This window comes from Dasypus novemcinctus, chromosome 10 (assembly GCF_030445035.2).
Source record: "Dasypus novemcinctus isolate mDasNov1 chromosome 10, mDasNov1.1.hap2, whole genome shotgun sequence".
NCBI lineage: Eukaryota > Metazoa > Chordata > Mammalia > Cingulata > Dasypodidae > Dasypus > Dasypus novemcinctus.
Genome location: NC_080682.1, coordinates 102,148,605 through 102,175,200, shown reverse-complemented (window position 1 = coordinate 102,175,200; position 26,596 = coordinate 102,148,605). Strand labels below are relative to the sequence as shown.

At 43.9% G+C, this 26,596-nt stretch overlaps 1 protein-coding gene and 1 non-coding gene across 3 annotated transcripts in view; one reads left to right on the top strand and one right to left on the bottom strand.

The window, feature by feature from the left end:
* The window catches only part of XNDC1N (XRCC1 N-terminal domain containing 1, N-terminal like), a 53,587-nt gene that overhangs the window by 14,082 nt on the left and 12,909 nt on the right, over positions 1-26,596 (top strand). The window contains exons 5-14 of one of the 2 annotated variants that reach the window (XM_058305851.1): positions 1,588-1,766; positions 4,509-4,594; positions 4,837-5,009; positions 6,812-6,884; positions 8,792-8,919; positions 9,685-9,833; positions 11,778-12,497; positions 14,069-14,281; positions 15,207-15,371; positions 16,419-16,593. In XM_058305851.1, coding sequence (XP_058161834.1) covers positions 1,588-1,766; positions 4,509-4,594; positions 4,837-5,009; positions 6,812-6,884; positions 8,792-8,919; positions 9,685-9,833; positions 11,778-12,497; positions 14,069-14,281; positions 15,207-15,371; positions 16,419-16,593 — 2,061 coding nt within the window. Of the gene's footprint in view, positions 1-1,587; positions 1,767-4,508; positions 4,595-4,836; positions 5,010-6,811; positions 6,885-8,791; positions 8,920-9,684; positions 9,834-10,825; positions 10,931-11,777; positions 12,498-14,068; positions 14,282-15,206; positions 15,372-16,418; positions 16,594-26,596 lie in introns of those variants that run through there. The other variant, XM_071218235.1, reaches the window with a different exon arrangement.
* On the bottom strand, positions 21,034-21,140 carry LOC111760070 (U6 spliceosomal RNA). Its single transcript, XR_002793862.1, has one exon. It is a non-coding gene; the product is annotated as a U6 spliceosomal RNA (small nuclear RNA).

The following is a 26,596-nucleotide window of genomic DNA, read 5'->3' as shown; positions in this document are numbered from 1 at the left end:
TGCTCTAGGTATGATGCCCTTTGATTGCACTAGATTCAGTTGAGGAGCCTTTTGTTAGATTACCTGTTAATATTGCTTTAGGGCTTTTGATTCAACTAAGTAAGGCATGATTCAGGTTGATTCCCCTGCCCACTTGCTGGATCTGATATAAATGGATTCAGACAGACACAGGAAGAGAGAGCTCTGTCATTTTTCATCCTGCCATGCAACAGAAAGAAAAGGCTAAAACAGCTGAGGCCCTGGAGAAAGGTGAGCCATTTGACTAATAGCTTAAAACTGAAATTGGGAAGCAAGCAGAATAGCCAAGACTGATATAGGAAGCTCAGAAAGAAACAAGCCCTATGCCAGGAGAGAGAAGACTACAGGATCACTAAAGCACAAAGCCTCAAGAAGCTAGACCCACGGAGCTCAAGAGAAAAGGGTGAGCCCAGAGAAGAAGGCTGAAACCTAGGCAGAGATCGTCCACCATGTTGCTTCAACACATGGCAGCTGACTTCGGTGAGAAAGCACGTCTTATGGTACCTTGAGTTGGACTTTTCACAGCCTTGGAACTGTAAGCTTTTACTCAAAATAAACCCCATTTATAAAATCCAACAAGGAGTGTGGCTCAAGCGACTGAGTGCCTGCTTCCTACATAGAAGATCCTGGATTCGGTTCCCTGTACCTCCTAAAAAAACAAACAAACAAAAAAATCAACTCAGGGGAGCCAATATGGCTCAGTGGTTGAATGCTGACTCCCCTCATACAAGGTCTAAGGTTCAATCCCCAGCCCCGGTAACTCAAAAAACAAACAAAAAAGCCAACACATCTCTGGTACTTTGCATCAGCATCCCTTTCACAAACTAATACAGATGGTTATAGCTATGTAGCATATAGTGTTCCTGTGTTCTTTTCTATGCAAATATCTGAGTTCAGTAGGCACTGCAGAAGAATAAGATCTGATTCTCAGCCTCTAGTACCTTACAATCCAGTAAGGATTTGTCTGTGTTTAAGTTGGAGGTGTCTGTAATATTGTAGAGGAAGAGAGATACTGGAGGGGCATGTGAGGTGAGGGAGACAAGGTGCTGACTGGATAGTGTTGGGAAATGAATGTGTGGAGGGTTTGTGATGTGGTGATGTGATACTGAGTGTGTAGAATATGCCGTGGTGTGAGGGAGGCTGAGGTCTCCTGGACAGGGAAGAGTAGATATATCTCAGCCAAAATACTGGGCAAGTGGTCATTCCAGACCCCAACATTATAGATACTTCCTGTAAAAATGAGACATTGGTAAGGTCTCTGAAGAGGTGCATGTGGATATACTCTTGCTGGGAACAATGTGGACCTGTGACAGAGAGAAGTGATGTGGTAACTCAAGGGGTTGGGTCTAAGGAGGCCTGCCTTACCTGCTGGGCTCTGCATATCCTGAGCATAAATCCTGAGGTGCTCAGTTACCAATGATCTCCATTCTTCCTTTTGTTGAACTTAACTCCATATAACCCCTGTCTTCTTTCCTTTCCTCTCCTCAATACTGACCTTCTCTTCCTTTCTCCCTTTTCCCATTTATCCATTTCCTTTCCCCCTCATTTTCTTTCTCTTTTTGCCCGTAGTTGATTTCCTGGCCCCAGCCTCAGGTGAGTCATGGGACCGACTACGTCTGACCTGCTCCCAACCCTTCACACGTTATCAGTCCTTTGGCCTGGCTTTCCTTCAGGTGCGTTCCTCTCTGGACTTCTTAGATAACCATATGATGGAACCTTCAACCCCCGTGACCTCTGGGGTGAGCCAGGTATGTATGATGGTGAATAAGGACTTAATGGTCTCCCACCCTTTTCAGATTTCTTTTAGGAAGCTGATACCTAATAGAGAGATAGATAGATACATTTTTTTTTTAAAGATTTATTTATTACTCTCCCCTCCCCCCCACCCTGGTTGTCTGTTCTCTGTGTCTATTTGCTGAGTGTTCTTCTTTGTCCTCTTCTGTTGTTGTCAGCGGCACAGGAATCTGTGTTTCTTTTTGTTGCCTCATCTTGTTGTGTCAGCTCTCTATGTGTGCAGCGCCATTCCTGGGCAGGCTGCACTTTCGCACTGGGCAGTTCTCCTTATGGGGCGCAAGCGCATGGGACTCCTCTACGCGGGGGCACCCCTGCATGGCACGGCACTCCTTGTGTGCATCAGCACTGTGCATGGGCCAGCTGCACATGGGTCAAAGAGGCCCGGAGTTTGAACCGCAGACCTCCCATGTGGTAGACGGACGCCCTAACCACTGGGCCAAGTCCACTTTCCATACATTTATATACAAGTACAAATAGGCTTGCTACCCTCTCTTACAGGTAGGAGTGAACCCCTCTCCTTCCCTCTCTCACACATGGAAGATGTAAGATGAATATAGCATTCAGAAAGTTGTTGAACCATTTGTCCTTCAGCCATAATGAAATTCTTCTTGGATGCAACTTTAACCTCATATTTTACTTCTAGGTTCTTGGTTTCTGTAGTTTTTATCATACCTTTCCTTTCAGCACTTGAAAGTCCCAGAACTTGGGGGGGGTGGGGTTGAATGGGACCTCACATATATATTTTTAATGTAATATTATTACAAAGTCAATAAAAAATAAAAAAATTAAAAATGAAAGTCCCAGAACTCACTTCTAAAATATCTCTTTCACTTATTGTTCCCTGCCCCCCTGCCCAGCAAAATCATTTATATTGTTAGATGTGTGCTCTGCAGTTTCATTTGTTCCCGTTTTCCCTTTCTGTTCAACACATACACACTCCTAAGAGAAGATGTGTGTGTATGGCAGGGGATGGATAGAGGGACTGAAAAGTACCTGCTAAGGGGTAAGGGGTTTTCTTTTTGGAGTAATGAAAATGCTCTAAAATTGTTGTGGTGATGAATGCACTACTCTGATTATACCAACACCCACCGAATGTGCACTTTTGATGGATTGTATGGTATATGAATATATCTCAATAAAATTGCTTAAAAAATTAAGGCCTTGAACATCATCAACAGCAGAGCAAAATGCATATAATATATACAGATACCTCATTGAAATCATAGGGAAGGGAGATCCTGAAACATTTCTATAAGAGTAAGAGAGGGATGATACATGGGAATGAATTGGACAGCACTCAGTTTTATAATTTATGATGTCATAAGGGCCAGGTATATAATAGTGAAAGCAAAATATAAGGGTTTTTAACCCTGTGAAATAGGGGTCTTTATGGTCACCAATTTCCCAGTAAGGAAACAGAAGCACAGAGAAATAAATTCACACTGCTAAATAAGTTTTGGAGTTGAATTTGAAGCCAGGCCACCTGACTATCTAGTCTGTAGTCTGAAGATCAGTTCCTAATGATTAGAGTTAACATTAAATAAACCATCTCTACCCACCTATTTATTTATCCTTTCTAATGGTATTCACTCAGAAACTCATAAAAGAAAAAATGAAAACCTTGGAAAGTTTAAAAAATAGTTAGGAATTAATGCTAGGTCCAAGAAGAGATGCAGTGGCAATTAGAAAATATTTAACAGTGAATGAGGATAAAAATACTACTTACCAAATTTGCAGAATGAGGCCAAAGTCATGCTTATAAGAAAGACAGGTTTACCTTTAAAAGAATCTGTGATCAAAAAAAAATCAGGGCTGAAAATTAAAGGAAAAAATTAGAATTTTTTTTAATTAAGGGAAAAAATTGTGGACAAATTAAAAAGGAAATAGTTATAGATGAATTCAATTTTGATGAAGAATTAAGAAACTACCACATAAATAAAATTTCTATATAGACATGATCTATTAGGATATTGCTGCACATAGACATTTCTGGATCTAGAAATAAAGAGGTTTTATATACCTGTAACAGATATGGTGGTCAGTGCTAGAAAGAGACATGATACCTATCTATACTAACATTCACATCTATTTTTATAGATAGCTAGAAATGGTGGCTACAATTGGTAGGTTTTAGTAGGTGAACAAAATTTTTCACAAAATAAATCATACTGGAAATTATGTTAGTAAATAATATTTAGAAGGAAATAATGATGAAAATGTCCCCAAATAGTTCAAAATTGAAGTATTTGTTTATGCAAAGAAATATTGTTTCTTGTGAAATTATAAAAAGGGAAATGAGTGATTTGAGTTTTGTGCTTACATGAATTAAGCACAACATACAACTTATATGTGCAGTTCATATGTGTTCTTTCAGAACTTTGCATATGGCATCAGTCTCCACAACCCTGTTTTTCCCAGCAATATATATTCTCCTATCCAAGGGGCTTTCAGGATCATGACAAATCCTACAGCATTAGGAAACTAAGTACACAAAAATCATAGAATCTCAGACCTTAGAGCTGGAAGTGAACGCTAACATGTGCACAGTAAGCAAACATGCATGTGCGAGTTATAGCACATACATTCACTCATTAAGCTGAATACCTCAGGTTTTAGAGTAGGCTTTGGCACTGGGTGACAGTGTCCCCTGGTGGTGAATCTCTGTATTTCATCTGCCGCCATTTTCTTCTTCTCAGGGGTCTTCTGATGCTCCGGGGTGTAGTTCCAGCCCCTGGCTGGCTAATCCTTCCATCCGGAGGACCTTCTTTCCAGATCCTCCAACGTACGTATCTGCCAGAGTAGAGGTGTCCTAGCTCCTTCACAATTCTTTTTCTTGAAAGAGAAAGGCAGCCAAATCACTCACATGTACACAAGCTAATCTGAGGTCCCCTCATTAATCACATACATGAGGGCAAGCCCTATCTGCAAATAAGACTGGCTTTTTTGGTTAGATGCTGTTGCCCGGGAATAGCAGAAGGGAGCCGCTATTCCAAGTGAAGCCAAGCTCTCTCTCTTTCCCTGCAGGAACCCCAGGGAAATTTTAGAGGTCAGGAATATTCTAAAGCAGCTACAGCCTGGGACTCTGGGGCGTTCAGCCCGCATGGTACTTTCAGCTGCCCGCAGGACATTCCCAGCCAATGTGGCAAGCCCAAGAAACAGTGTCACAGAACCAGGTCCCAGTCATCTGGACAGCTCAGGTGAGGCTCGTGACCTACCCTTGGCTCCTTTTCCTAGCATCCTCATTCCTCCCTGAATTCTCCAATGCTGTAAAGGGTTAGCTCAAATGTGGGGAAAAAAGAGGATTGTCAATGTCTTGTTTCCAAAAGAGAAATCAAATATTGTGTGGTAATTGAAAGAGCACCAGTCTTTATCTTTATCTCTTTTGACCGCAATTCCCTCATCTTCTAAGTGAAGGAATTAAACCAAGAAGTTACTAAGGCCTTTTGCAGTATTGTTATCCTGTGATCATCTCAGCAGGACAATTAAGTCAGGGTGGAGGTCTCTGTATGAAATAAGGTAAGAGAATAGTCTGGTTTTATCACAGAGAAAGAAAGGATAAAAATATTTGGAGTTCCTATTGTGCACCAGACATTGCAAGACACTTATGCTAACTGTATCTTATTTAATATTCACAAGAAACTTTTGAAGTAGATATGGTTATCCTCATTTTACAGAAGAATCTGAGGTTCAAAGAGGTTGGGATATTTTGAGTCATACATCTCATAAGTGGCAGAGCCAGGATTTGGACTCTGAAGCTTTTGTTCTTTTTACTATTCCAGATAGCACAAGGGAGAAAATAAAATCAGATGGTTTATTGTTTCATTGGGAAATGGTTTATCTGTTGATTCAAAGGACTAAACAGCTTAGTAAAATAATGAGACTATCGTTCATTGCAGAAATATGCTATCTTGATTATCTATTGCTGCATAAAAAATTTCCCTCAAACTTAGAAACATAAAACAACATTATCTTCTCATGGTTTCTGGGGGATAGAAATCAGGACTGGGTCCTTTGGCTCTGGGTCTCTCACAAGGCTGCAGTCCTCTCAAGGCTCATTTGAGAAGTATCTACATCCTAGCTCTCTCTATGGTTGTTAGGGATATTCAATTCCTTGTGAGCTGTTGGTGTTGGACTAAGGCTTCCCTTAGTTCATTTTCCACGAGAACCTCTCCATAGAGCGTCTCACGGTGTGGCAGCTTGCTCCATCAGAGTGAACAAGCAAAAGGGCAAGACAGAATGCAGCACAACAGAGAGCTAACAAGAAGTTATAGTCTTTTGTAGCCTAGTCACACAAGTTACATCCCATCACTTTTGCCATATTCTATTCATTAGAAGCAAGTTACTTATTAGGTCCATCCCACACTGAAGGGGAGAGGATTACACAGAGACATGAATACCAGAGACAGGACTCAACTGAAGTCTATTCAAAAGCTACCTCCACATAGGGAAAGATGTAGTTTATTTTTTTAAGAGAAAGAAAATAAAAGGAAATTAATGTTTGGGGGTACCTACTATCGCTGGACATTGGGGTAATAAAAGCACTTTGAAAAATATTAAATACTGGACAAAGTGTCTTGTAGATTCTGATAAAATAGACAAATGGTTGTTTATGGATCTGTTATCAGTCATTTGACAGATACTTACCGAACATCTCTTATATGCCAGGCTCTGCTAGGTGCTAGGGATGCCACAGTGAATAAAACAGCAATGCCCCAACCCTAATGGGGAGGCACATGTCTATGATGCATGAGGAAATCTAAAACTAAAACCTGTGTTAAGCACTTTAAAGGAAAAGCATAGGCAAAACAGAGTTGGATGACTGGATTTAAATTAATACCAAGTAAAAAGTACCTCACAGGTATTAGGATTTCATCTGAAGCTTGAGAAATGAGAAATAATTGACCAGGGAAAGTGAGCAAAAGCAGTACCTGGCAGAAGGACAGCATGTGCGAAGGCCCTTTTGTTATTGAGCTAGATTTGATCCACATTTCTAACACAGAACCCAGACCGAAGGAGCAAAACTCAGAAAATGACTTGGGCAGAACAAAGAGACGAAAAGTACAGGACCGAAGGTAAGTAAGTTGACCGGAAAGACCCAGATCACCTACCCAAACCTCACTGCCCTCCTGCAACTTTCCTCCTTCCCCTCTTCTTGCTTCATTTAGGTCAGAGAATACCCTTATATCTTGGTCTGGACCTAGAAGGTAATAGAGAAAAAAATTTCCTTTTCTACATGTTGTCAGGATTGGAGCTAGGCAAGGAGACAGCCCTCTAGTGAACCAGAATCTGAAGATGAATATACTGTACCTCCTGGACTATGTTACCTACATCCATATTACCCCATATATATTTACCCTTGTGCCGTTCCCGACCTTTAGTAAAATCTGATTTAAATGTTGCATCAGGATCTTGGCTCTGTCATAGGGAGTGGTATTAAAGGAACAGAGGTTGCACAATGGCTGGCATTGGACCTTTTGGTTTGTTATGTGGTGTTTTCAAAGAATTTACCTTTGTCTCTCCTGTCCTCCTCAGGCATCCAGTCCCAGACTTATACCAGCCACTTCTCAATTTATTACATACTCAGCCACTTAAAGACTTTGATTTTTTTCCCCCAGATTTAAAGGTATAGTGGTATTCCCAGAGGCCAGTAATGGTGAGAACTAACCATCTTTTCACAAACTGGCATATAGTTGGCACTCCTGAAAATTTATTTCTTCACTGTTACTAACTAAAATGGAAGGTAAATCTTTGTAATGGGGCAAACATTGGGGCTGTGAGAACGAACTCCCACATGGGCATTCTCTCTATTAATTCTCCCTCTGTGGCCAGCATGAGATGATCCGTGTTTATTAAAGATGAGCCTTGTTTATTAAGAAAGACAACAGATTCCTGATACCATTTTCTTTGTATCTATTAGATTCTAAAGTACCAAAATATTTCTTCTTTTCCTGGATTTATTTCAGACATTCTGAAATGAAGGCAGTAAAACTCTGAGGGCAGATTTATCCCAGGAATACAAGGTTGATTCAACATATGAAAATCAATGTAGGGAACCGGATGTGGCTCAACTGATAGAGCATCTGCCTACCATATGGAGGGTCCAGAGTTCCATACCCAGGGCCCCCTGACCCATGTGGTCAGCTGGCCCATGTGCAGTCCTGTGCACGCAAGGAGTGCCATGCCTCTCAGGGGTCCCCCGCATAGGGGTGCCCCACGTGCAAGGAGTGCACCTTGCAAGGAGAGCCACCCCACGCAAAAAATGTGCAGCCCGCCCAGGCGTGGTGCCGCACACACGGAGAGCAAGGTGACGCAACAAAAAAGCAACAGTTTCCCGGTGATGCTTGACAAGAATGCAAGGAGGCACAGAAGAACACACAGTGAATGGACACAGAGAGCAGACAATGGTGGGGCGGGGAATGAGGAGAAGGGGAGAGAAATAAAGAAAATAAATCTTTAAAAAAAAAACAACAGAAAATCGATTTAGTACAGCATAGTACTAGGCCATACATTGTACGATTCCATTTATTTGAAATGTCCAGAATAGGCAAATCTGTAGTGACAGAAAATAGATTAGTTGTTGCCAGGGGCTGGAGGGAAAGGGAAATAGGTTGTGACTACTAATGGATATGGGGTTTCTTTTGGGGGCAATGAAAACGTTCAGGAATTAAATAGTGTTATGGTTACACAAAACTTATGAATATAATAAAAACCATGGACTTGTGTACTTTAAAAGGATGAATTTTATGGTGTATGAATTATATCTCAATAAATAAATAACCTGAAGCAGTAATAGAGTCTCTTCTTAGAAGTTCAAAGGTTAAGTGGGTTCCTTCATGCCTGGATCACAAAGTGAGGAAATCGAAACTCCAGTTCAGGGCTTCTGGCTCCACATCCTTTTTGCCCTAATTCTAGGCTCCTTCAGTCCTTGTACCTGGTGATACTATCTCTTGCTAAACGCTATTCTTATTCTTTTTTATAGGCCTTTATTCAACTCTAAGTCTCAGTCAAACAGGAAGATGACAGCAAGGGCAGAGCAAAGGAAATGGCACCAACCCCAGACCCAAAACAGTGGTGTCCAGGATAGTGGACAGTGCCCCATTTGTGAAGGTAAGTTGTCTGGCTTGGGCACTGGGAGTGGTTGTGGGGTACTGGGCATCCCTGAGGGAGGAATAGGAGAGCTGGGAATACTGCCAAGAAACATTTGAATTTGGACTCCTTACCTCTTTCTTCTCTACTATACCTATGTATATATCCATCCTTTTAGCCAACTGAAATTCAAGACAAGTCTGTATTGAGCACCTGCTCAGATTATCAGCTAAACTGAGGAAAGGACATGGCCCTGCTCTCTCAGAGAAATATATAACACCTTTGGAAGGAACCTAGAATTTCCTTCATAACTTTTTCCTTGATGTCCAAATTCAACTTGTTTTCTAAGTCTCTGTTCAAATGGCACTTATTTGCCAAGTCTTTACAGATCTCAGGTAATAGCTCCCAGATGAGCTTCTATAGCATTCTCTGATTCCCTTAGGTTTAACACTTCTCACTTACTGCTTTGTACCATCATAATTTGTGTTCAGAGTTTACCTTTGCCACTAGACTCTATGTTCCATAAGGGCAAACCTGGGTTTACATCCCTCAGCTCCTAGCATAGTGTTGGACATACAATAAATACTCAATAATTTTTGGTATACTCAAAAATGTCTGGTGGGCACATGACTGGGTAGTGTCACTCAGGTATAAGATATTGAACCATGATAAATTCCCTATATAAACAGCTGCATTGTGACAGCAGATACTCCCTTCTGACTTCTTGGGGTGGCATCCTGCCTGGGAGCAGGCCTGATTTTGTTTCTCTCCTTCTCTCCCTTTTAGGCTCCTTCAGCATTGAGATTCTTCCTCTGCACGCTGCCACTTGTGGAGAGACCTCCCTGCCTCACCCAGCTTCTTCCTCCTCATCACCATCTTCATCCCCGTCTGTACTATTGGTTTCCTCCCCAGAGAGCTCACCACCCATTTCCTGGGTCCAGTGCCCTATATGTCAGTTTCAGTTTTTGGCGGACGAAGTAGAAGAACATGCCAGCCTGTGTGGGGAGGTCCTTCAGGCATGAGCCATGAGGTCCAATTGTGTTGGCCCTCCATCCCCTATGGTAGCATGACTAAGAATGGGGAGTGGGTCTTTCTACAGCTAAGAAGGCTGATGAAGCCTAACCTTTTTCCCTCAGGAATCTGCTAAGGGCACCACTGGGCCCAATTTATTCCCCACTCCCAGTTGTCAAGGCTTCTGTCACCATGGCATCCAGTACTCCAAGGACAGCTCTGTCCCCTTCTCCTTTGGACCTTCTGAGGTAGAATTAGTAATCTCTGTTGGTTTTGAGACATGATCCAAAACTTCTTCCTTTTGGTAAGGGAGGTACATCTTCATACCCATTTTCCTGAAAGGAAAACCGGCCCAGTGAAAAGGAAAATACTACCTTGTCAGGATAAGATCCTATGATGTCCTGGGAAGGTGAGAGTAGTTTTTGAGCATGAAACTGACATCCAGGATCCCATACCATAACTCTCAATATCCATTTTGGGCTCCTGACCTCAGTATGATCAGGTAACAGAACTCTGTGCGACTTTAGGCAAGTTATTTATCTTGGCACAGAATTAACTCTCTGGGTAACTTGAGAGAGAAAATTCCACCTCCTCCCATCCTGTGCCCAGACCTATTATAGGGACCAGATGGGTTAATGACAAAGAAATGGTCCTAGGCCTGGCTATAGAATCTTGGGCAAATCCCATTTCCCATCTGTACAATAAGAGAGTTGGACCAGAGGGTCTCTAAGGTCCTCTCCAGCTATGACATTCTAAATTCTGTTCCCAACTTCTTTGAGCAACTATGTCCTCTCTCCCCTTTCCCAGAATATTTCATCATGAAAACTAACACTATTTCCCCTGGTCTCCAGGGTACAGAGCAGAGGGGTAGCAGCTGGTCCTGGCAAAGGGAGGGCCTAGGGCGGGGTTTTGAATGAGTAGGAAAAAGGATGCTAGGTACAGTCAGGGGAGCAGAGAGAGCAGGAGTTCAGTCCTTCAGTCCCTGTCAGCATAGGTGGGTGCAGCCATGGACCCCCTCACGGTAAGAGACCTTCAGCTCCCACACCTTCCCCCATACTGTTCTCATTTCTGGTGGTGAATGAAGCTTCCCCCATACTGTTCTCATTTCTGGTGGTGAATGAAACAGGAGATTGGCCCAGAAGGGCAGCTGACCAATGGTGGGACATCTCCATGGGGTAGGAGAGGAGCCCCTAGAATTCTGAGCCTGGGCTCAGAAGAGAAGAATAATGAGGATGGGGATGGGCCTGGGAGAAGAGAGGAAAAGATAGCAATGAGGGGAAGAAATGCCCCCCCAAAGCTGGAGATGACATAGCTAGGGGGCTTTTGTGAAGGAGGCGCATGCTGGGATCCTGGAAGGAGGCCTGGTCAGAGCTGAGGGGCTTGAGAAAAACCCAGTTCAAAGACCTTCCTGTGCAGACTTGTCTAGACCTGCCCTTTGGAGATGCTCTGGGATTTCTTGAGGGATGAGCAGCTGGGAGATTAAGTCAACAAGATGGGAGCTAGGTCCTGGGAAGACATTGTGTGCCTGCATGTAGGATTAGGCTTCTGGGCTAGTCCTATCTGTCTGCTTTAACCTACCTACATTCGTCCCTTCTGTGGTGAGGGAGGAGCGGGTAGGGACAGGGGGCACTATGAAGGGAGAAAGTTGAACCTAAGAAAGGATCCTCATTCAAACTCAGTCCTGGCACTTTTCTAACCCAAGAATCCACACAATAAAATCGTAAAAAAGAGAATTTTTGCTAGTATGTGTTTGGAACAAGGAAGAATATAGTGGGGTAGAGGGTTAAGGGCTTGAGGGTAGAAGAGTGAGGAAAGCTATAAGGAGAAGGGGCTTGGAGACTTGGGGTCCCATCCTCTCCTTCATTCAGCCACAGCCTAACTGGACTGAGATTGTGAACAAAAAGCTGAAGTTCCCATCTCCACTCCTGGGTGCCATCCAAGAGGGGCAGTTGGGCCTTGTGCAGCAGCTGCTGGAGTCAGGGGTTGAGGCCACAGGAGGCAGGCCAGAGGGGCCCCTGCGGAATGTGGAAGAGGCTGAAGATCGCTCCTGGAGGGAAGCCCTCAACCTGGCCATCCGCCTGGGCCATGAGGCCATCACTGATGTGCTGTTGGCCAATGTCAAGTTTGACTTCCGGCAGATCCACGAGGCACTGCTAGTGGCAATAGACACAAACCAACCAGCAGTGGTACGTCACCTGCTGGCCCGGCTGGAACGGGAGAAGGGCCGCAAAGTAGACACTAGGTCTTTCTCACTGGCTTTCTTTGACTCGTCAATCGATGGCTCCCGCTTTGCACCTGGTGTCACTCCCCTCACTCTGGCCTGCCAGAAGGACCTGTACGAGATTGCACAGCTGCTCATGGCACAGGGCCACACCATTGCCCGGCCACACCCAGTCTCCTGCGCCTGCCTCGAGTGCAGCAATGCCCGCCGCTATGACCTGCTGAAGTTCTCCTTGTCCCGCATCAACACCTACCGTGGCATTGCCAGCAGGGCTCACCTTTCCCTGGCCAGTGAGGACGCCATGCTGGCTGCCTTCCAGCTCAGCCGCGAGCTCAGGCGCCTTGCACGCAAGGAGCCTGAATTTAAGGTTGGTTTCTCATACTTTCCCCTTCTCTCTGTGCCCCATATATGTTCTTCCACTATGGCATGGGTGGGCCTGTGGTGGGTATTCTGGAAGTAGAAAACAACAGAAAGGTCGAGGCCTAGTCTGTCTCCTCAGGAATCCTCAGAATCCTACCCTGAGTGGGCTTCATTCATAAGAGCAGAAAAAAGTCACGCTAGGGGCACCTAGTCTTATGGGGAAGACACAACCCCCACCCTAGAGGTGTCCTGGATCTGAACAGCTGGACAGGCTCAGAGATGGCATTCAATATATTATCTTTTCTGAGTAGCTACTGTGTTCCCACCTAAAGCATTGTGGGGATCGGGGGAATAAAAGGGGCCAGGGGATGGGGCTCTCAAGCTGATGACCACTGACAGGGAGAATGTAGAAGAGGGGAACAAAACACTCTCAGGACCCTCGACTTCATGGTCCTCTGGATGGTGCTAGCAAGGCTTCCAGAGCCCAGGAAACAGGTTAGGAAAGCTACAGCTGTTGTGTTCAGGGAAGACACCTTGTAAGAAGCAAGATTAAAATTAGTTACAGAAATGGGTGATCTAATACAGAGGAAGAGGAGCAGGGACACAGTCCAAACCAAGGTTCTGAGGGAACAGAAGCAGAGACATGATGGTGAGGGTGGGTGAGACTCTGTAGGACCAAGAATGAATGAAGGGTGAGCCAGGGCAGGCCTGGAGGCAGGCAGGGGCCTTGAATACTACCAATGCAGTTCAGCTCCTCACTCATCCACTGAGATCTCGCCTATGCCAAGCAGACTTGGTCCCCCGACTCAAGATTAGCATTAAGTGGGGAAACATAAGGATATGAAAATGGAGACCTAAGGCAGAATGCTGCCTGTGCTCCTTGAGCTGGGGAAAGGGCCTGCTGCCTCCCACCCCGGGTTGTGGAAGCATAGGAGAGAGGAAAGCCGAAAGTGGAGTCCTCTCCACAGGACTTCCACAGGCATTATTTCCCTCCATTCTCACAGTAGCCCTGGAGGGAGGCATAGCAGGATCAATTATCCTGATTTTACGGTGATTAGCCCTGAAGAAGGGAAGTGCCTTGCCCAAGGTTACATCACCTGAGGGGACCATACTGAAACGTAGATCCAGCCTCCTGAAATCCTGACCTGGATTATCTGGGGTAAGGGCTCAAGTAAAACCAAGGATAGGATAGATAAAGTAGAGGCAAGAACTGGCTTGTTCATTTCTACAGCTCCTAAAACTGCCAGCATGGGATCTCATATAAAGTAGAGGCTCAGAAAATTTTAAATAAACGCTTGGAAGGCATAAGGAGTACCAGTTAAAATGAGGCAGGAAATAGAGAATATAAAAAGAAAGTATAAGGGATGGGCAAAGGTGACACAGGAATTGTAGCAAGAAGGAGAGATGAGGTGGCAGACAAGAAAGGAAGAGATGACACCGGATGTAGGGAAGAGAATCCAGGGGTTAGACAGAGGGGGGCCAGGCCCACTGTGGAGTGGGTGACGGGGTGGTGGTGGACTGATTTGATGGGGCTGGGTCTGCAGGGTGGCAGGTGCACATGGCCTGCTTCTCTTACAGCCTGAGTACATTGCCCTGGAGTTGCTGAGCCAAGACTATGGCTTTGAGCTGCTGGGCATGTGCCGGAACCAGAGCGAGGTTACTGCGGTGCTTAATGACCTGGGCGAGGACAGCGAGATGGAGCCTGAAGCCGAGGGCCTGGGCCAGGCGTTTGAGGAGGGCATCCCCAACTTGGCGAGGCTGCGGCTGGCAATCAACTACAACCAGAAACGGGTCAGCCGAGCCCTACCCATCCACCTGCCCTGCCCCTGCTCTGATCCTTTGCCCTGCCACCTCTAGGTATTTCCCACTCCAACCCTAAGCAATTCCTTTTACTGCCCTCAGGACCCCTCTTAGACCTTGACACAGAATACCCTTCCATCTAAACCCTTGATCCTGTGGCTCTCCAACCCTCCCTTCTTACCTTAGTGAAAGCCCCTTCTCCCCAGCCCTTGGACAACCCAGGACCCCACCTTCAGACCAGGATCTGCCTCTGTCCTCCTGAGTAATTTTGGGTCAGTCTTTTTCCCTTGTTACTCTTCAGAACCTCACTCTATTCAGCAAGGAGCTTGCACTAGATCTCTTGAGGCTTAGCTAGCAAGTGATTCTAATATTCCCTCCTTCATTACATGCTTCCCCAACCCCAAGCTGAAGACATGCCTCCCTCATTCCCTCTCTACCTCCCCAACCCCTTCATCCTCACCTCACCCTCAGTTACCCTAGCCCACCAGCACCTTAATCAGAAACCTTCCTTCATAATGGCTCCCATGACCCTGTACCCCTGCTTCTCCCTTCCTCAGGACCATTCAGACTGGTGGCCCACAATTCTAAGAAGGCAGGAACCTGATGGTTCTGGGACTTGCATACCCTGCTCTACCCACCACAGCCTGATTTAGAGACAAGAATGTGAGATCTAGAGGGTCCATAAAAATCTTTGAGTTCAGCTTCCTCTTTCACAGAGGAGGAAACCAAGGCCCAGAGACGTTGGGGCCTGCCCAAGGTCACATGGTGAGTGAGTTGCCTCTCCTCTGGGCTGGCTGGCCTGGGAAGGAAGGAAGGATGGCTTAACCTCTGTGATGAAGGACTGTGCACCCAAATGGATCCCCCTGCCTCCTTCCTGCCTGGTGACCCCCTCTGCTCATGCCCCTTCTCTGCTTAGTTTGTAGCACACCCCATCTGCCAGCAAGTCCTGTCCTCCATCTGGTGTGGGAACCTACCCGGCTGGCGTGGAAGTACCACCATCTGGAAGCTCTTTGTCGCCTTCCTCATCTTTCTCACCATGCCCTTCCTCTGCCTTGGCTACTGGCTGGCGCCCAAGTCCCGGGTACTAAGAATGAGATTTGTGATAGCTGCCATTTATTGAGCACTTTTTGAATGTTTCCATTAAGTAACTCGAGGTAGCTCTTAAAGGTAGGCATCACTTCTGTTTTATAGAAGAATCTGAGACACAGGGAATGCAAATGCTTTTTCTCCATGGTAGACAGTAAATAGCAGAGTGAAGATTTAAATTGAGATCTCTCTGCCTCCATAGCCTGAATCCTATACACCATTTCCTTGAGACCCTACTGTGAGACAGACAGTATGCCTGGCACTAGGGATATAGTGAAGAACAACCTCTGTTCCTATTAATGAGGTGAATTGTAGGAAAGGGAGTGTTTTAGGAAGGAGGAACAGATTATGTGAAAGCCCAGAAAGAGAGGACAATGAGAATCAGACAAACTGAAAGGAATTCTGTGCTGCTAAAGTATAATAGTGAGTAGTAAGAAGGGTAGGGGCCAGATCTTGCAGGGCCTGGTAAGCCATGGGAAGACATTAGGAATCATCATGGGGCAATGGGAAACCATGGTAGGATTTTAATGAGGTGAGTGACCTAATCAATTTTGTGTTTCGGAAGCATCTCTCCATTAGTTGCGTGAAGACTGATTGAGAGGTCAGGGAGGGGGCTGCCAGGAGTTAGGGAAATTGTCAGAATGTGTGTGAAAGAGAATACAGAGGTGCCTTTCAGGTTCCTGGCCTGGGTGACCAGGTTGTTTTCTGAGATGGGTACACAGGAGAAGGAGGAGCAAGTTTGGGACAGGAGTTGAATTTATTTTTTAACATGGTTGAGTTTGAGGAGCCTTTGGGACTCTAAGGGAAAGCTACTTCATTTCTGTGATCTGCAGTTACTCATCTGAAAAGCAAATAATACCAACTTCCTATGGTTGTAAAGGAGACAATAGATATGAAAGTATAGAGCCTGAGATATGGTATATTCTCAACCAAAGTCTGAAAAAGTGAGTGCGTGAATCTGAGAGAGTCATGTGTGGACTGAGCAACTGAGCAGAGCTTCCAGAAGACGGAGAGCTATCCTCTCCCTCCTTCCCCACCCAAGTTGGGCCGCCTGCTAAAGATACCAGTGCTGAAGTTCCTGCTGCACTCTGCCTCCTACCTTTGGTTTCTCATCTTCCTGCTGGGAGAGTCCCTGGTGATGGAGACACAGCTGAGCACCTTCCGTGGCCGCAGCCAGAGTGTCTGGGAGACGTCACTACACATGGTTTGGGTCACAGGTACACATGTGGGGCCCTTTATGGTGGCAGCCCCCCTCGAGAGATTCCCTCACTGTTATCCATGATAAGCACCCCAGTGGGGGTCCCTGTAGATGACCCCTGAACATGTAATCAGACTCCCAGGGGCTCTAACGTACCAAGGGACACTTCCCCTTCACACCCCGTCATGGAACCTAGTCCTGCAACAGCCCTGAGCAAGGACCCCATTCTTCCCCAACCATGGCACCCGTTGCTACCCTCGACAGAGGTTCCTGTCCTCGACAGATAAACACTGGCCCACAGTATCAGATGGGAAGTTACCTTGGTGTAATGGTACCCTAAAGTACACTTCTAGGCAAGCTATCTTAGAGGTCCTGGAACAAAGAGTCACAGAACAAATTAAGATGCTTGAATCAGACAGATTATCCAATAAATAAATGGTGTGATAATGATGATATTGTAATGAAGGCCAGAATTGAGGTTTGAGCAGGGTAGTGCAACATTCAGAAGGTACCTGAGGCCACTACTCTATCTAAGAGATAAACACAGGGACAAATATGTCTGCCTATGGCAGTATTTACCAATTATACTAATGAGCAGCAACAATTTTTTTAACTTCTTATTTTGAAATACTTTCAGACTTACAGAACAGTTACAAAAATAATGTTGAGAACCCCAACATACCCTACTCCCCCCAGATACCCAGATCCACCAATTTTAGCATTTTGCAACATTTGCCATATCATTCTATATCTATGAATGTCTGTCAATCCATTTTCTGAATACTTGAATGTAGGTTGTATATCATGTTCCTTGAACACTAATTACTGCCATGTACCTTTCCTAAGAACAAGGATATTCACTAATGCAACCACCTCACATGCAGTAATCAGGTTGAGGAATTTTAACATTGATATAAAGCTTACAGTCTATATTCCAATTTTTTCTTATATTCCAGTAATGCCCCTTGGAGTCATTTTTCCTCCCTTGTTAGATCCTATACAGGATTATGTATTGCATTTGTCATTGTCTCTTTAGTTGCTCTTTTTTTTTAAATTGTGGAAATATATATACAACATAAACTTTCCCATCTCTACCACTCCCAAGCATACTATTCAGTGGGATTAGTCACATTTCACAATATTATGGCAACCTCACCACCTTCCATTACTAAAACTTTCCCATCTCCCAAGATACCCTATACCGATTATACATTAACTCCCCATTCTCCCTGACCCCTGACCCTGGCAAACTATAGTTTCTGACTTTATGAACTTGCATATTTTCTAGTATTTTCTTTGCAGTTATATAGTGCTTAAATTTAACTTCCTGTAACTGTAACAATCTCTTTTCCTGGGATACCAACTTAACTTCAATAGTATACACAAACTACATTGCTATACCTCTTAGACCCCCCACCTTTATGTAGTTCTTATCACAAATTACATATTTATACATTTTGAGTCAAAAACTACTGATTTCTCATTACATTTTATGCATTTGCCCTTTAGATACTGTAAGAAGTAAAAAGTAGAGTTACAAACCAAAAATGCAATAGTACTGGCATTTTTATTTATCCCTGGCATTACCCTTACTTATTTCTTCATGCAGCTTCGATTCATTGTCTATCACCTTTCCTTTCAACCTGCAGAAGTTTCTTTAGCATCTCTTTTCAGACCAGTCTAGTGGTCACAAACTCCCTCAGCTTTTCTTTACGAGGGAATGTCTTAATTCCTATCTCATTTTTGAAAGTCAGTTTTGCTGAAAATAGAATTCTTGGTTGGCACTTTAAATATGTTATCCCATTGCCTTTTTTTTTTTTTTTTTTTTTTTTTGGCTTTTATAAAGGGAGTTTATTCAGAGTAAAAGCTTACATTCCAGGGCCATGAAAAGTCCAAACCTAGGTACCATCAGAGATGCTTTCTCACCAAAGTCTAGCTACTGTTGTTCCTGGCTTTTTGACTTGTGGTGAAGCAAAATGGCCACCCATTTCTTCAGAGGTTTCAGCCTTCCCCTCCAGAATCTACCATGTCTTGGAGCTTAGCTTTGAGAGTCAGGCATAGGGCTTGCCTCTTTCTGGACTGCCTAGATCAGTCTCAGCCCTTCCTCACTCTTCCCAATTTCAGCTATAAGCTATTTAGACATATAGGCTGGTCTCCTCTTAAGCTGCTTCATGGGCCCAGGCTCTTAGGGGACTTTGTGCTTAAATGATCCTCTCCTTATTTATTTATTTATTTATTTATTTATGTCTCTCCCTTTCCCCGTCCCCCCCCCCCCCCCCGGTTGTCTGCTCTCTATGTCCATTTGCTGTATGTTCTTCTGTGTCTCCTTGTATTCTTGTCAGCAGCACTGGCAATCTGTGTCTCTCTTTGTTGTGTCATCTTGCTGCATCAGCTCTCCATGTGTGCGGCGCTACCCTGGGCAGGCTGCACTTTTTTTGCACTGAGCAACTCTCCTTACGGGGTATACCCCTTGCACATGGGGCTCCCCTATGCGGGAGACACCCCTTCATGGCATGGGACTCCTTGCACGCATCAGCACTGCGCATGGGCCAGCTCATCACACAGGTCAGGAGGCCCTGGGTTTGAACCTTGAACCTCTCTTGTGGTAGGCAAATGCTCTATCCATTGAGCCCAATCCTCTTCCCTGATCCTCTCTCTTATACAGCATGATCAAAACATGGTGACTTCCTTTTTCCTCTGTCTGTCCCTGTGAGTCGACCAAAAGTCCCAAAGCAACCCCATAAAGTAATCCAATCAAAGTCCCCTCAACTGAATTTAAAGCAATCAAAGGATATCACATCTAGAGGAATAGATTAGTTTACAAACATAATCTTTCCTTTTGGGGATTCTTAAAATAATCTCAAACTGCCACACATAGAACTTTTCCTACTGTTAATATTTTGCCTTAGTATAATACCTTTGTTACAATTGATAAATCAATATTATAATTATACTATTACCTAAGTCCCAGTTCACAGTAGAGTTCACTTTTTGTGTTATACAATTCTTTGGTTTGATTTCTGGGGGCTATATATATAGTTTTTTCATTTTTTTAAAATGAATTTATTGAAGTATATCAGTCATAAATAATCATACATAAACAATAGTGTATAATAATAGTTGTGAACTTACAAAACAAACATATATAACATCATACAGGACTCTCATAACTCACCCTACCACCGGTAACTTGCATTGTTGTTAAACCTTTTTAACTAATGATTAAAGAGCATTGTCAAAATATTACTAATAACCGAAGTATTTTCTCCCAACCAACCCTATTATTATCAACACAGTACATCTTTGGCATATATGCAAGAATATTATATTATTACTGCTAACCACAGTCCATAGGTCACTACAGCTGTATTTTTCCCATGCTTCTCCACATTCCCAACACCCTGCAGTAGTGATGTACATTTGCTCTAGGTCACAAAAGACACTCTTGCATCTGTACCATCAACCATAATTCTTATCCACCTCTTGGTTTACTGTGCTATTCAGTTCCTAGATTATTCTCTAGCATCCTGTCATTTGGCATTTACATACCTAGACTACCATTTTCAGCCACATCCCCATTTATAAGCTAGCTGTTACTGACTGTGTTACTATGCACTCTATACCTTTCTACACTTTTACTAAAGCTAATTAAAACTTCTACAAACATTAAACATCAGAAGTCCTCTTCTTATCTCCTTTAAAAATCCACCACCTACTACCAGGTCTTGAAGATATCTTCCTATAATTTCTTCTAGAAGTTTTATGGTTCTTGCTTTTATTTTTAGGTTTTTGATCCATTTTGAGTTAATTTTTGGATAAAGTGTGATAGGTGTCCTCGCTCCTTTTTTCGACTATGGATATCCAATTCTTTCAGCATCATTTGTTGAATGGACTCCCCAAGCTATGTCAGTTTGACAGGCTAGTCAAAAACCACTTGATTTTTTGTGAGGGTCTGTTTCTGAAACTTAAATTTGGTTCCATTAGTCTATGTTCTGTCTGTATGCCAGTATCATGCTGTTTTTACCACTATAGCTAGGTAATATGATTTAAAGTCTGGAGATGAGGCTTCACTTTCCCTTTTTTATGATGTTTCTGGCTATTCAGTACCCCTTACCCTTCCAAATAAATTTGATAATCATGTTTTCTTTTTTTTTTTTTAATGTTGGCAGAATTTTTATCGGGATTGCATTTAATCTATATATCAATTTGAGTAGAATTGACATCTTAATGATATTTAGTCTTCCTTTTTTTTTTTTATTGACTTTGTAATAATATTACATCAAAAATATATATGTGAGGTCCTATTCAACCCCGCTCCCCCACCCCCCCTCTCCCCCCCCAACAACACTCGTTCCCATCATCATGACACATCCATTGGATTTGGTAAGTACATCTTTGGGCACCTCTGCACCTCATAGCCAATGGTCCACATCATGGCCCATACTCTCCTCCATTCCATAAAAATATGGAACGCTTCACGAATTTGCGTGTTATCCTTGCGCAGGGGCCATGCTAATCTTCTCTGTATCACTCCAACCCTAGTATATGTGCTGCCGAAGCGAGCACGATATTTAGTCTTCCAATCCATGTGCATGGAATGTTCTTCCAGTTATTTAGGCCTTTTTAAATTTCTTTTAACATTGAATTGCAGTTTTCTGAATGCAAGTGATTTACATCATTGGTTAAGTTTATTCCTACTTGAATTTTATCTGTCATTTTTATTTTCACCACTCTTTTGACACTTTTAGTTACTTTTATTGATATAATCTTCATTTCTAGACTCTCTTCCAGGCCTCTCTCTCCTGTCTTTTCTTTTCAGACTCTAGCATATCCTTTAGTATTTCTTGAAAATCTGGTCTGTTGCTTAGAAATTCTCTCAGTTTCTGTTTATCTGCGAATATTCTAATCTCACCCTCATTTTTGAAAGACAATCTTGCTGGATATAAGATTCTTGGCTGGAAGTTTTTCTCTTGTAGTATCTTAAATATATCAGACCACTGTCTTCTTGCCTTGATGGTTCCTAGTGAGAAATCAACACTTAATCTTATTGGGTATCCCTTATATGTGATGCATTACTTTTCTCTTGCTGTTCTCAGAATTCTCTCTTTGTCTTTGGCATTTGACATTCTGATGAGTATGTGTCTCGGAGTTGGTCTATTCGGATTTTTTTGGATGGGTGTATGTTGTATTTCTTGGACATGGATATCTATGTCCTTCAATAGGGTTGGGGAATTTTCTATCATTACATCTACAAATATTCCTTTTGCCCCTTTTCCCTTCTCTTCTTCTTCTGGGACATCTATGACATGTATATTTGCACACCTTTTGTTGTTATTTAATTCCCTGAGACCTTGTTCAATTTTTCCTGTTCTTTTCTTCATCTCTTCTTTTGTATGTTCACTTTCAGAGGCCATTTCTTCAAACTCACCAATCCTTTCTTCTGCCTCCTCAAATCTGCTATTATGTGATTCCAATGTCTTTTTAATTCTTTTATTGCTCTGTTCATTCCCATAAGGTCTGCTATTTTTCTGTGTGTGCTTTCACATTCTTCTCTGTGCTCATCCAGTTTCTTCTTAACATCCTTAATCTCTTTAGCCATCTCATTGAATTTATTAAGGAGATTTGTTTGAACATCTATGATTAGTTGTCCCAACTCCTTTATGTCATGTGGAGGCTTATCTTATTCCTTTAACTTGGCCATATCTTCTATTTCTTGGTGTGGATTGTAATTTTTTGTTGGTGTTTTGACATCTGGATTACTAGAGTATTTATTCTGGGTGCAGTTTTTCTCTTTAGTTTGGGGCTTCCTTTCTCCCTTGCTGGTTGTGCAGTAGGAGCCAAGGTTGTAATTGGTGCTATAAGATGTGGAAGCTCAAGCTGCCCTCATTGTGCCAGGGACCAATGAAGCTTCTCCCAACTTTCTCCCTTGCCCGGAGTAGGGACAGAGTCACAGCTATGTGGAATAATCCATGTCGTGCAGGCCTAGTCTGTAGTTGCCCACAGAGACTGATAAAGCTTCATGTTCCTTTGTCCCCTGCCTAGGGAAGGGATGGAGCTGCAGGTGTGGACAGCAGTCTATGCAGTGCAGGTCCAAGATGACCACAGTTGCCTCAGTAGACTTCCAGCTTTCTGTCTGTGCTAGCCAAAGTTACCTACAGTTACTGGATAGGCTGGTGCAGGGCCTGCCAGCCTCCTCCCTGCCAAAGGCAGGACTGAAGCGTAGGCTAGGGCTGCAGGCCAATCTGGGTGAAAGAAACTGGTTCCTACTGTCATTGTGATTGTCAGTCAGCTCAGCTTCCCCTCAGGCTGGGGGTGGAGTCAAAATGGCAGTAGGCAGATTCACACCCCAGCTCTTCCCAGGGTTATATCTTAGCCAGCTGAGTCTCCCAATCAATAGACGAAATTGGCAGCCATCCATCTCCTCCTCCCCTGTTTTTGGGAAATGGAGGTTCCAATTCCAGCCACAGAATAGCGTCAGGGGCTGCTTGCATGCCAGAGGAGGATAATCACCAGCCTCTGGGGCTTGGCCAGTAATTTCCCAGAGAGGCTGGCGCAGGTCCCCACAGTCTCCTCCCTGCTGGAGGTGGGGCTTGGGCCCAGGCTAGATCTGCAATCTGACCTGGATGGAAAGAAGTTGGTCCCCATCAACACTGGGATTTTCAGTCCACCCTGCTTCCCTTGTGTAGGTATGGAGTTAAAATGGTGGCCACCACCCCCTTTCTGACTTGGACAGGTTCAAACTTTAACTGTTCTCAGGATTATACTTTAGCCCACTGAATTTACTTATCAGTAGCTGAAGTTGGTGTCCAACTGTCTCTTCCTCCCCTGTTTTTGGGAAGTGGAGCTTTCAATTCCAGCCACGGAACAGCTCCCTTGTGCCTCCAGTGGAGGATGGGCACTGGCCTCCATGGCTTGGAGTGCTCTACTTATGAGTCTTCTCTGCAGATGGGTAGTCTCCTCCTTCCTCTCCTTCAAGGATGTTGTAGGATGCTCTTCTGGTCTCCTGGAGCCACCTAACAGTTGCTTCAGCTAGCTCAATAGCTCTGGGTGTTTATTAACTGCCCTGTAGCAGGAGCTGACTGTAGGAGTGCCTTACTCTGTCACCATCTTGCTGGTTGTCTCCTATCCCACTGCCTTTTTGTCTCCATGATTTCCAAAGAGAATTTGGTGCTTAACCTTACTGAGACTCCCTTGTACATGACACATTTTTCCCCCTTGCAACTTTCAGAATTCTCTCTTTATCTTTGGCATTTGACAACTTGCTTATAATATGACACAGTATGTGTCTATTAGAGTTTATCCTGTTTGGAGTTTGTCAAGCATCTTGGATATGTATACTCATGTCTTCTGTTAAATTTGGGAACTTTTAAGTCATTATTTCTTTGAAATTCTCTTTGCCCCTTTCTCTCTTTCTTCTCCTTCTGGGACTCCCACAGTGTGTATATTGGTTAGCTTGATGGTGTCTGTAGCAGTTTGATATAGTTATGAATTCCAAAAATAGATATTGGATTATGTTTGTAATCTGATCTGTACCTGGGCCTGATTGAATTATGATTAGGGCTTTAATTAGGCCATGTCATTAGGGCATTGAGTCCCCGCCCCTTGGTGGGTGGGGAGTCACAGATAAAGGGCATGGTAAAAGGACAGAGTTGAGGGCTTTTACTGTTGAGAGTTCTGATGTTGGAGTTTGGTACTGAAGACTTAAGCTGGAACCCTGGGAAGTAAGCTCAGAGAGGAAAGAAAAGCCAGCCCTAGGAAGAAGCAAGCCCTGGAAAGAAAAGAACCTTGAACCCAAAGAGAAACAGAGCCATTTGCCTGATAGTCTACAGCTGACCTTGTGAAGTAAACAGGGGAACTGAGCTCAGAGGAACCCAGGAAGCCTGAACCCTCACAGACTTCAGCAGCCATCTTGCTCCAACGTAAAATAGACTTTGGTGAGGGAAGTAACTTATGCTTTATGGCCTAGAATCTGTAAGCTCCTACCCCAAAAATATACCCTTTATAAAAACCAACTGATTTCTGGTATTTTGCATCAGCACCCCTTTGGCTGACTAATACAGTGTCCTACAGGTTTCCAAGGCTCTGTTCACTATTCTTCATTCTTCTTTCTGCAACACACGCTGGATGATTTCAATTGTCTTATCTTCAAGTTCACTGATTCTTTCTTATGCCAATTCTAATCTGCTCTTGAACCCCTCTAGGGAATCTTTTTTTTTAATAATCAAGTTTATTTATTTATTTTTAATTTTTCTGTTTTCCCTATTAGCACATTAGTGATATGTCCTTTTCTTTTTAAGATTTATTTATTTTATTTCTCCTCCCCAACCCCATTGTCTGTTCTTTCACTGTGCATTCTTCTGTGTCTGCTTGTCTTCTCTTTGGGTGTCAGCAGGAACTGATCCTGGACCTTCCAGAGTGGGAGAGTGGCACTTAATCTCTTGTGCCACCTCAGCTTGTGGTCTGCTGCATCTCTCATTGTCTCTCTTCTGTGTCTCTTTTTTTTAATTTCTCTCCCCTCCCCCCCCCCAGTTGTCTGCTCTCTGTGTCCATTTGCTGTGTATTCTTCTGTGACTGCTTCTATCCTTATCAGGAGCACCAGGAATCTGTGTTTCTTTTTTTTGCATCAGCTCTCCATGTGTGTGGCACCATTCTTGGGCAGGCTGCACTTTCTTTCGCACTGGGCGGCTCTCCTTACCAGGCGCACTCCTTGTGCGTGGGGCTCTCCTACACGGGGGACACCCCTGCGTGGCAGGGCACTCCTTGCACACATCAGCACTGCACATGGACCAGCTCCACATGCCAAGGAGGCCTGGGATTTAAATCATGGACCTCCCATATGGTAGGCGGACACCCTATCCATTGGGCCAAGTCTGCTTCCCTCTGTGTCTCTTTTTGTTGTATCATCTTGCCACACCAGCTCTCCACACAGGCCAGCACTCCTACATGGGCCAGCTCTCTGCATGGGCCAGCTCTCTGCTTGGGCCAGCTTGCCATGCAGGCCAGCTTGCCTTCAACAGGAGGCTCCAGGAATCGAACCCTGGACCTCCCATATGGTAGACAGAATCCCAATCACTTCAGCTACATCTGCTTCCCTCTAGGGAATCTTTTAATTTCTGTTACTGTGGTCTTCAGCTCTGTTTGGTTGCTTTTCATAACTTTCATTTCTCTATTAATATTCTCTTTGTGTTCATCTATCATTTTCTTGATTTCCTTTCATTCTTTGTCCATGCTCTTTGAGCATATTTAGGACCAATTTTTAAGTCTTTGTCTAGAATGTCCCAGATCTCATCCTCCTCACTGATGGTTTCTAATGCTTTATTCTTCTCCTTTCCCTAGGCCACACTTCCTGCTTCTTTGCATGTTTTATAATCTTTTGTTGAAACCTGGGCATTTGGATATTTTAACATGTTATACTGGAATTTAAACTCTGAAGCATCTGTTCCTAGCTGTATCCAGCTAGTATTACAACAGAGTTTTCCTTGAACGCCAGAAGGAAGGAAGGAAGGGAGGGAGGGGAACTTAACCTTTCCCAGTCTTTGCAGATTGACCTGTGCAAATGTGCAAGTGCTTTCTGTCAGAGCTTATTCATACAATGAGTTTAGATAATAACTTGAAGCCAAAGCATAGCAGTCTCCCTGAGCCTTTCAGTGCATGCATCTTGTTGTGGGCATGCACATGTAGCCCTGAAAGTCCCCCAATTTACATGAATATAAATGTCCCCCCTTTCCTAGGAAACAATTTCCTCACAGTCCTAGCCACTGTACTGTATGTCTTACAGTCACCAATTCCTTGCAGAGATAAAACCAATACAGACATGACTTGACCGCTCTCTCACCGTGTTCTGTAGGGGAGTTCTGTGAGCTCTCTTCTACATGTAAGGCAAGTTCTGGGATGGTGCACCTGCAACAAGTATCTTAGTTCTGTCCCACAGGCTGACCCCAGTCAAATAGTGACAGACACATGTTCCTAGTGTGTGCACATGGGTTATTCTCCCTATGGAACTGAGACCTGCACTGGAAGCA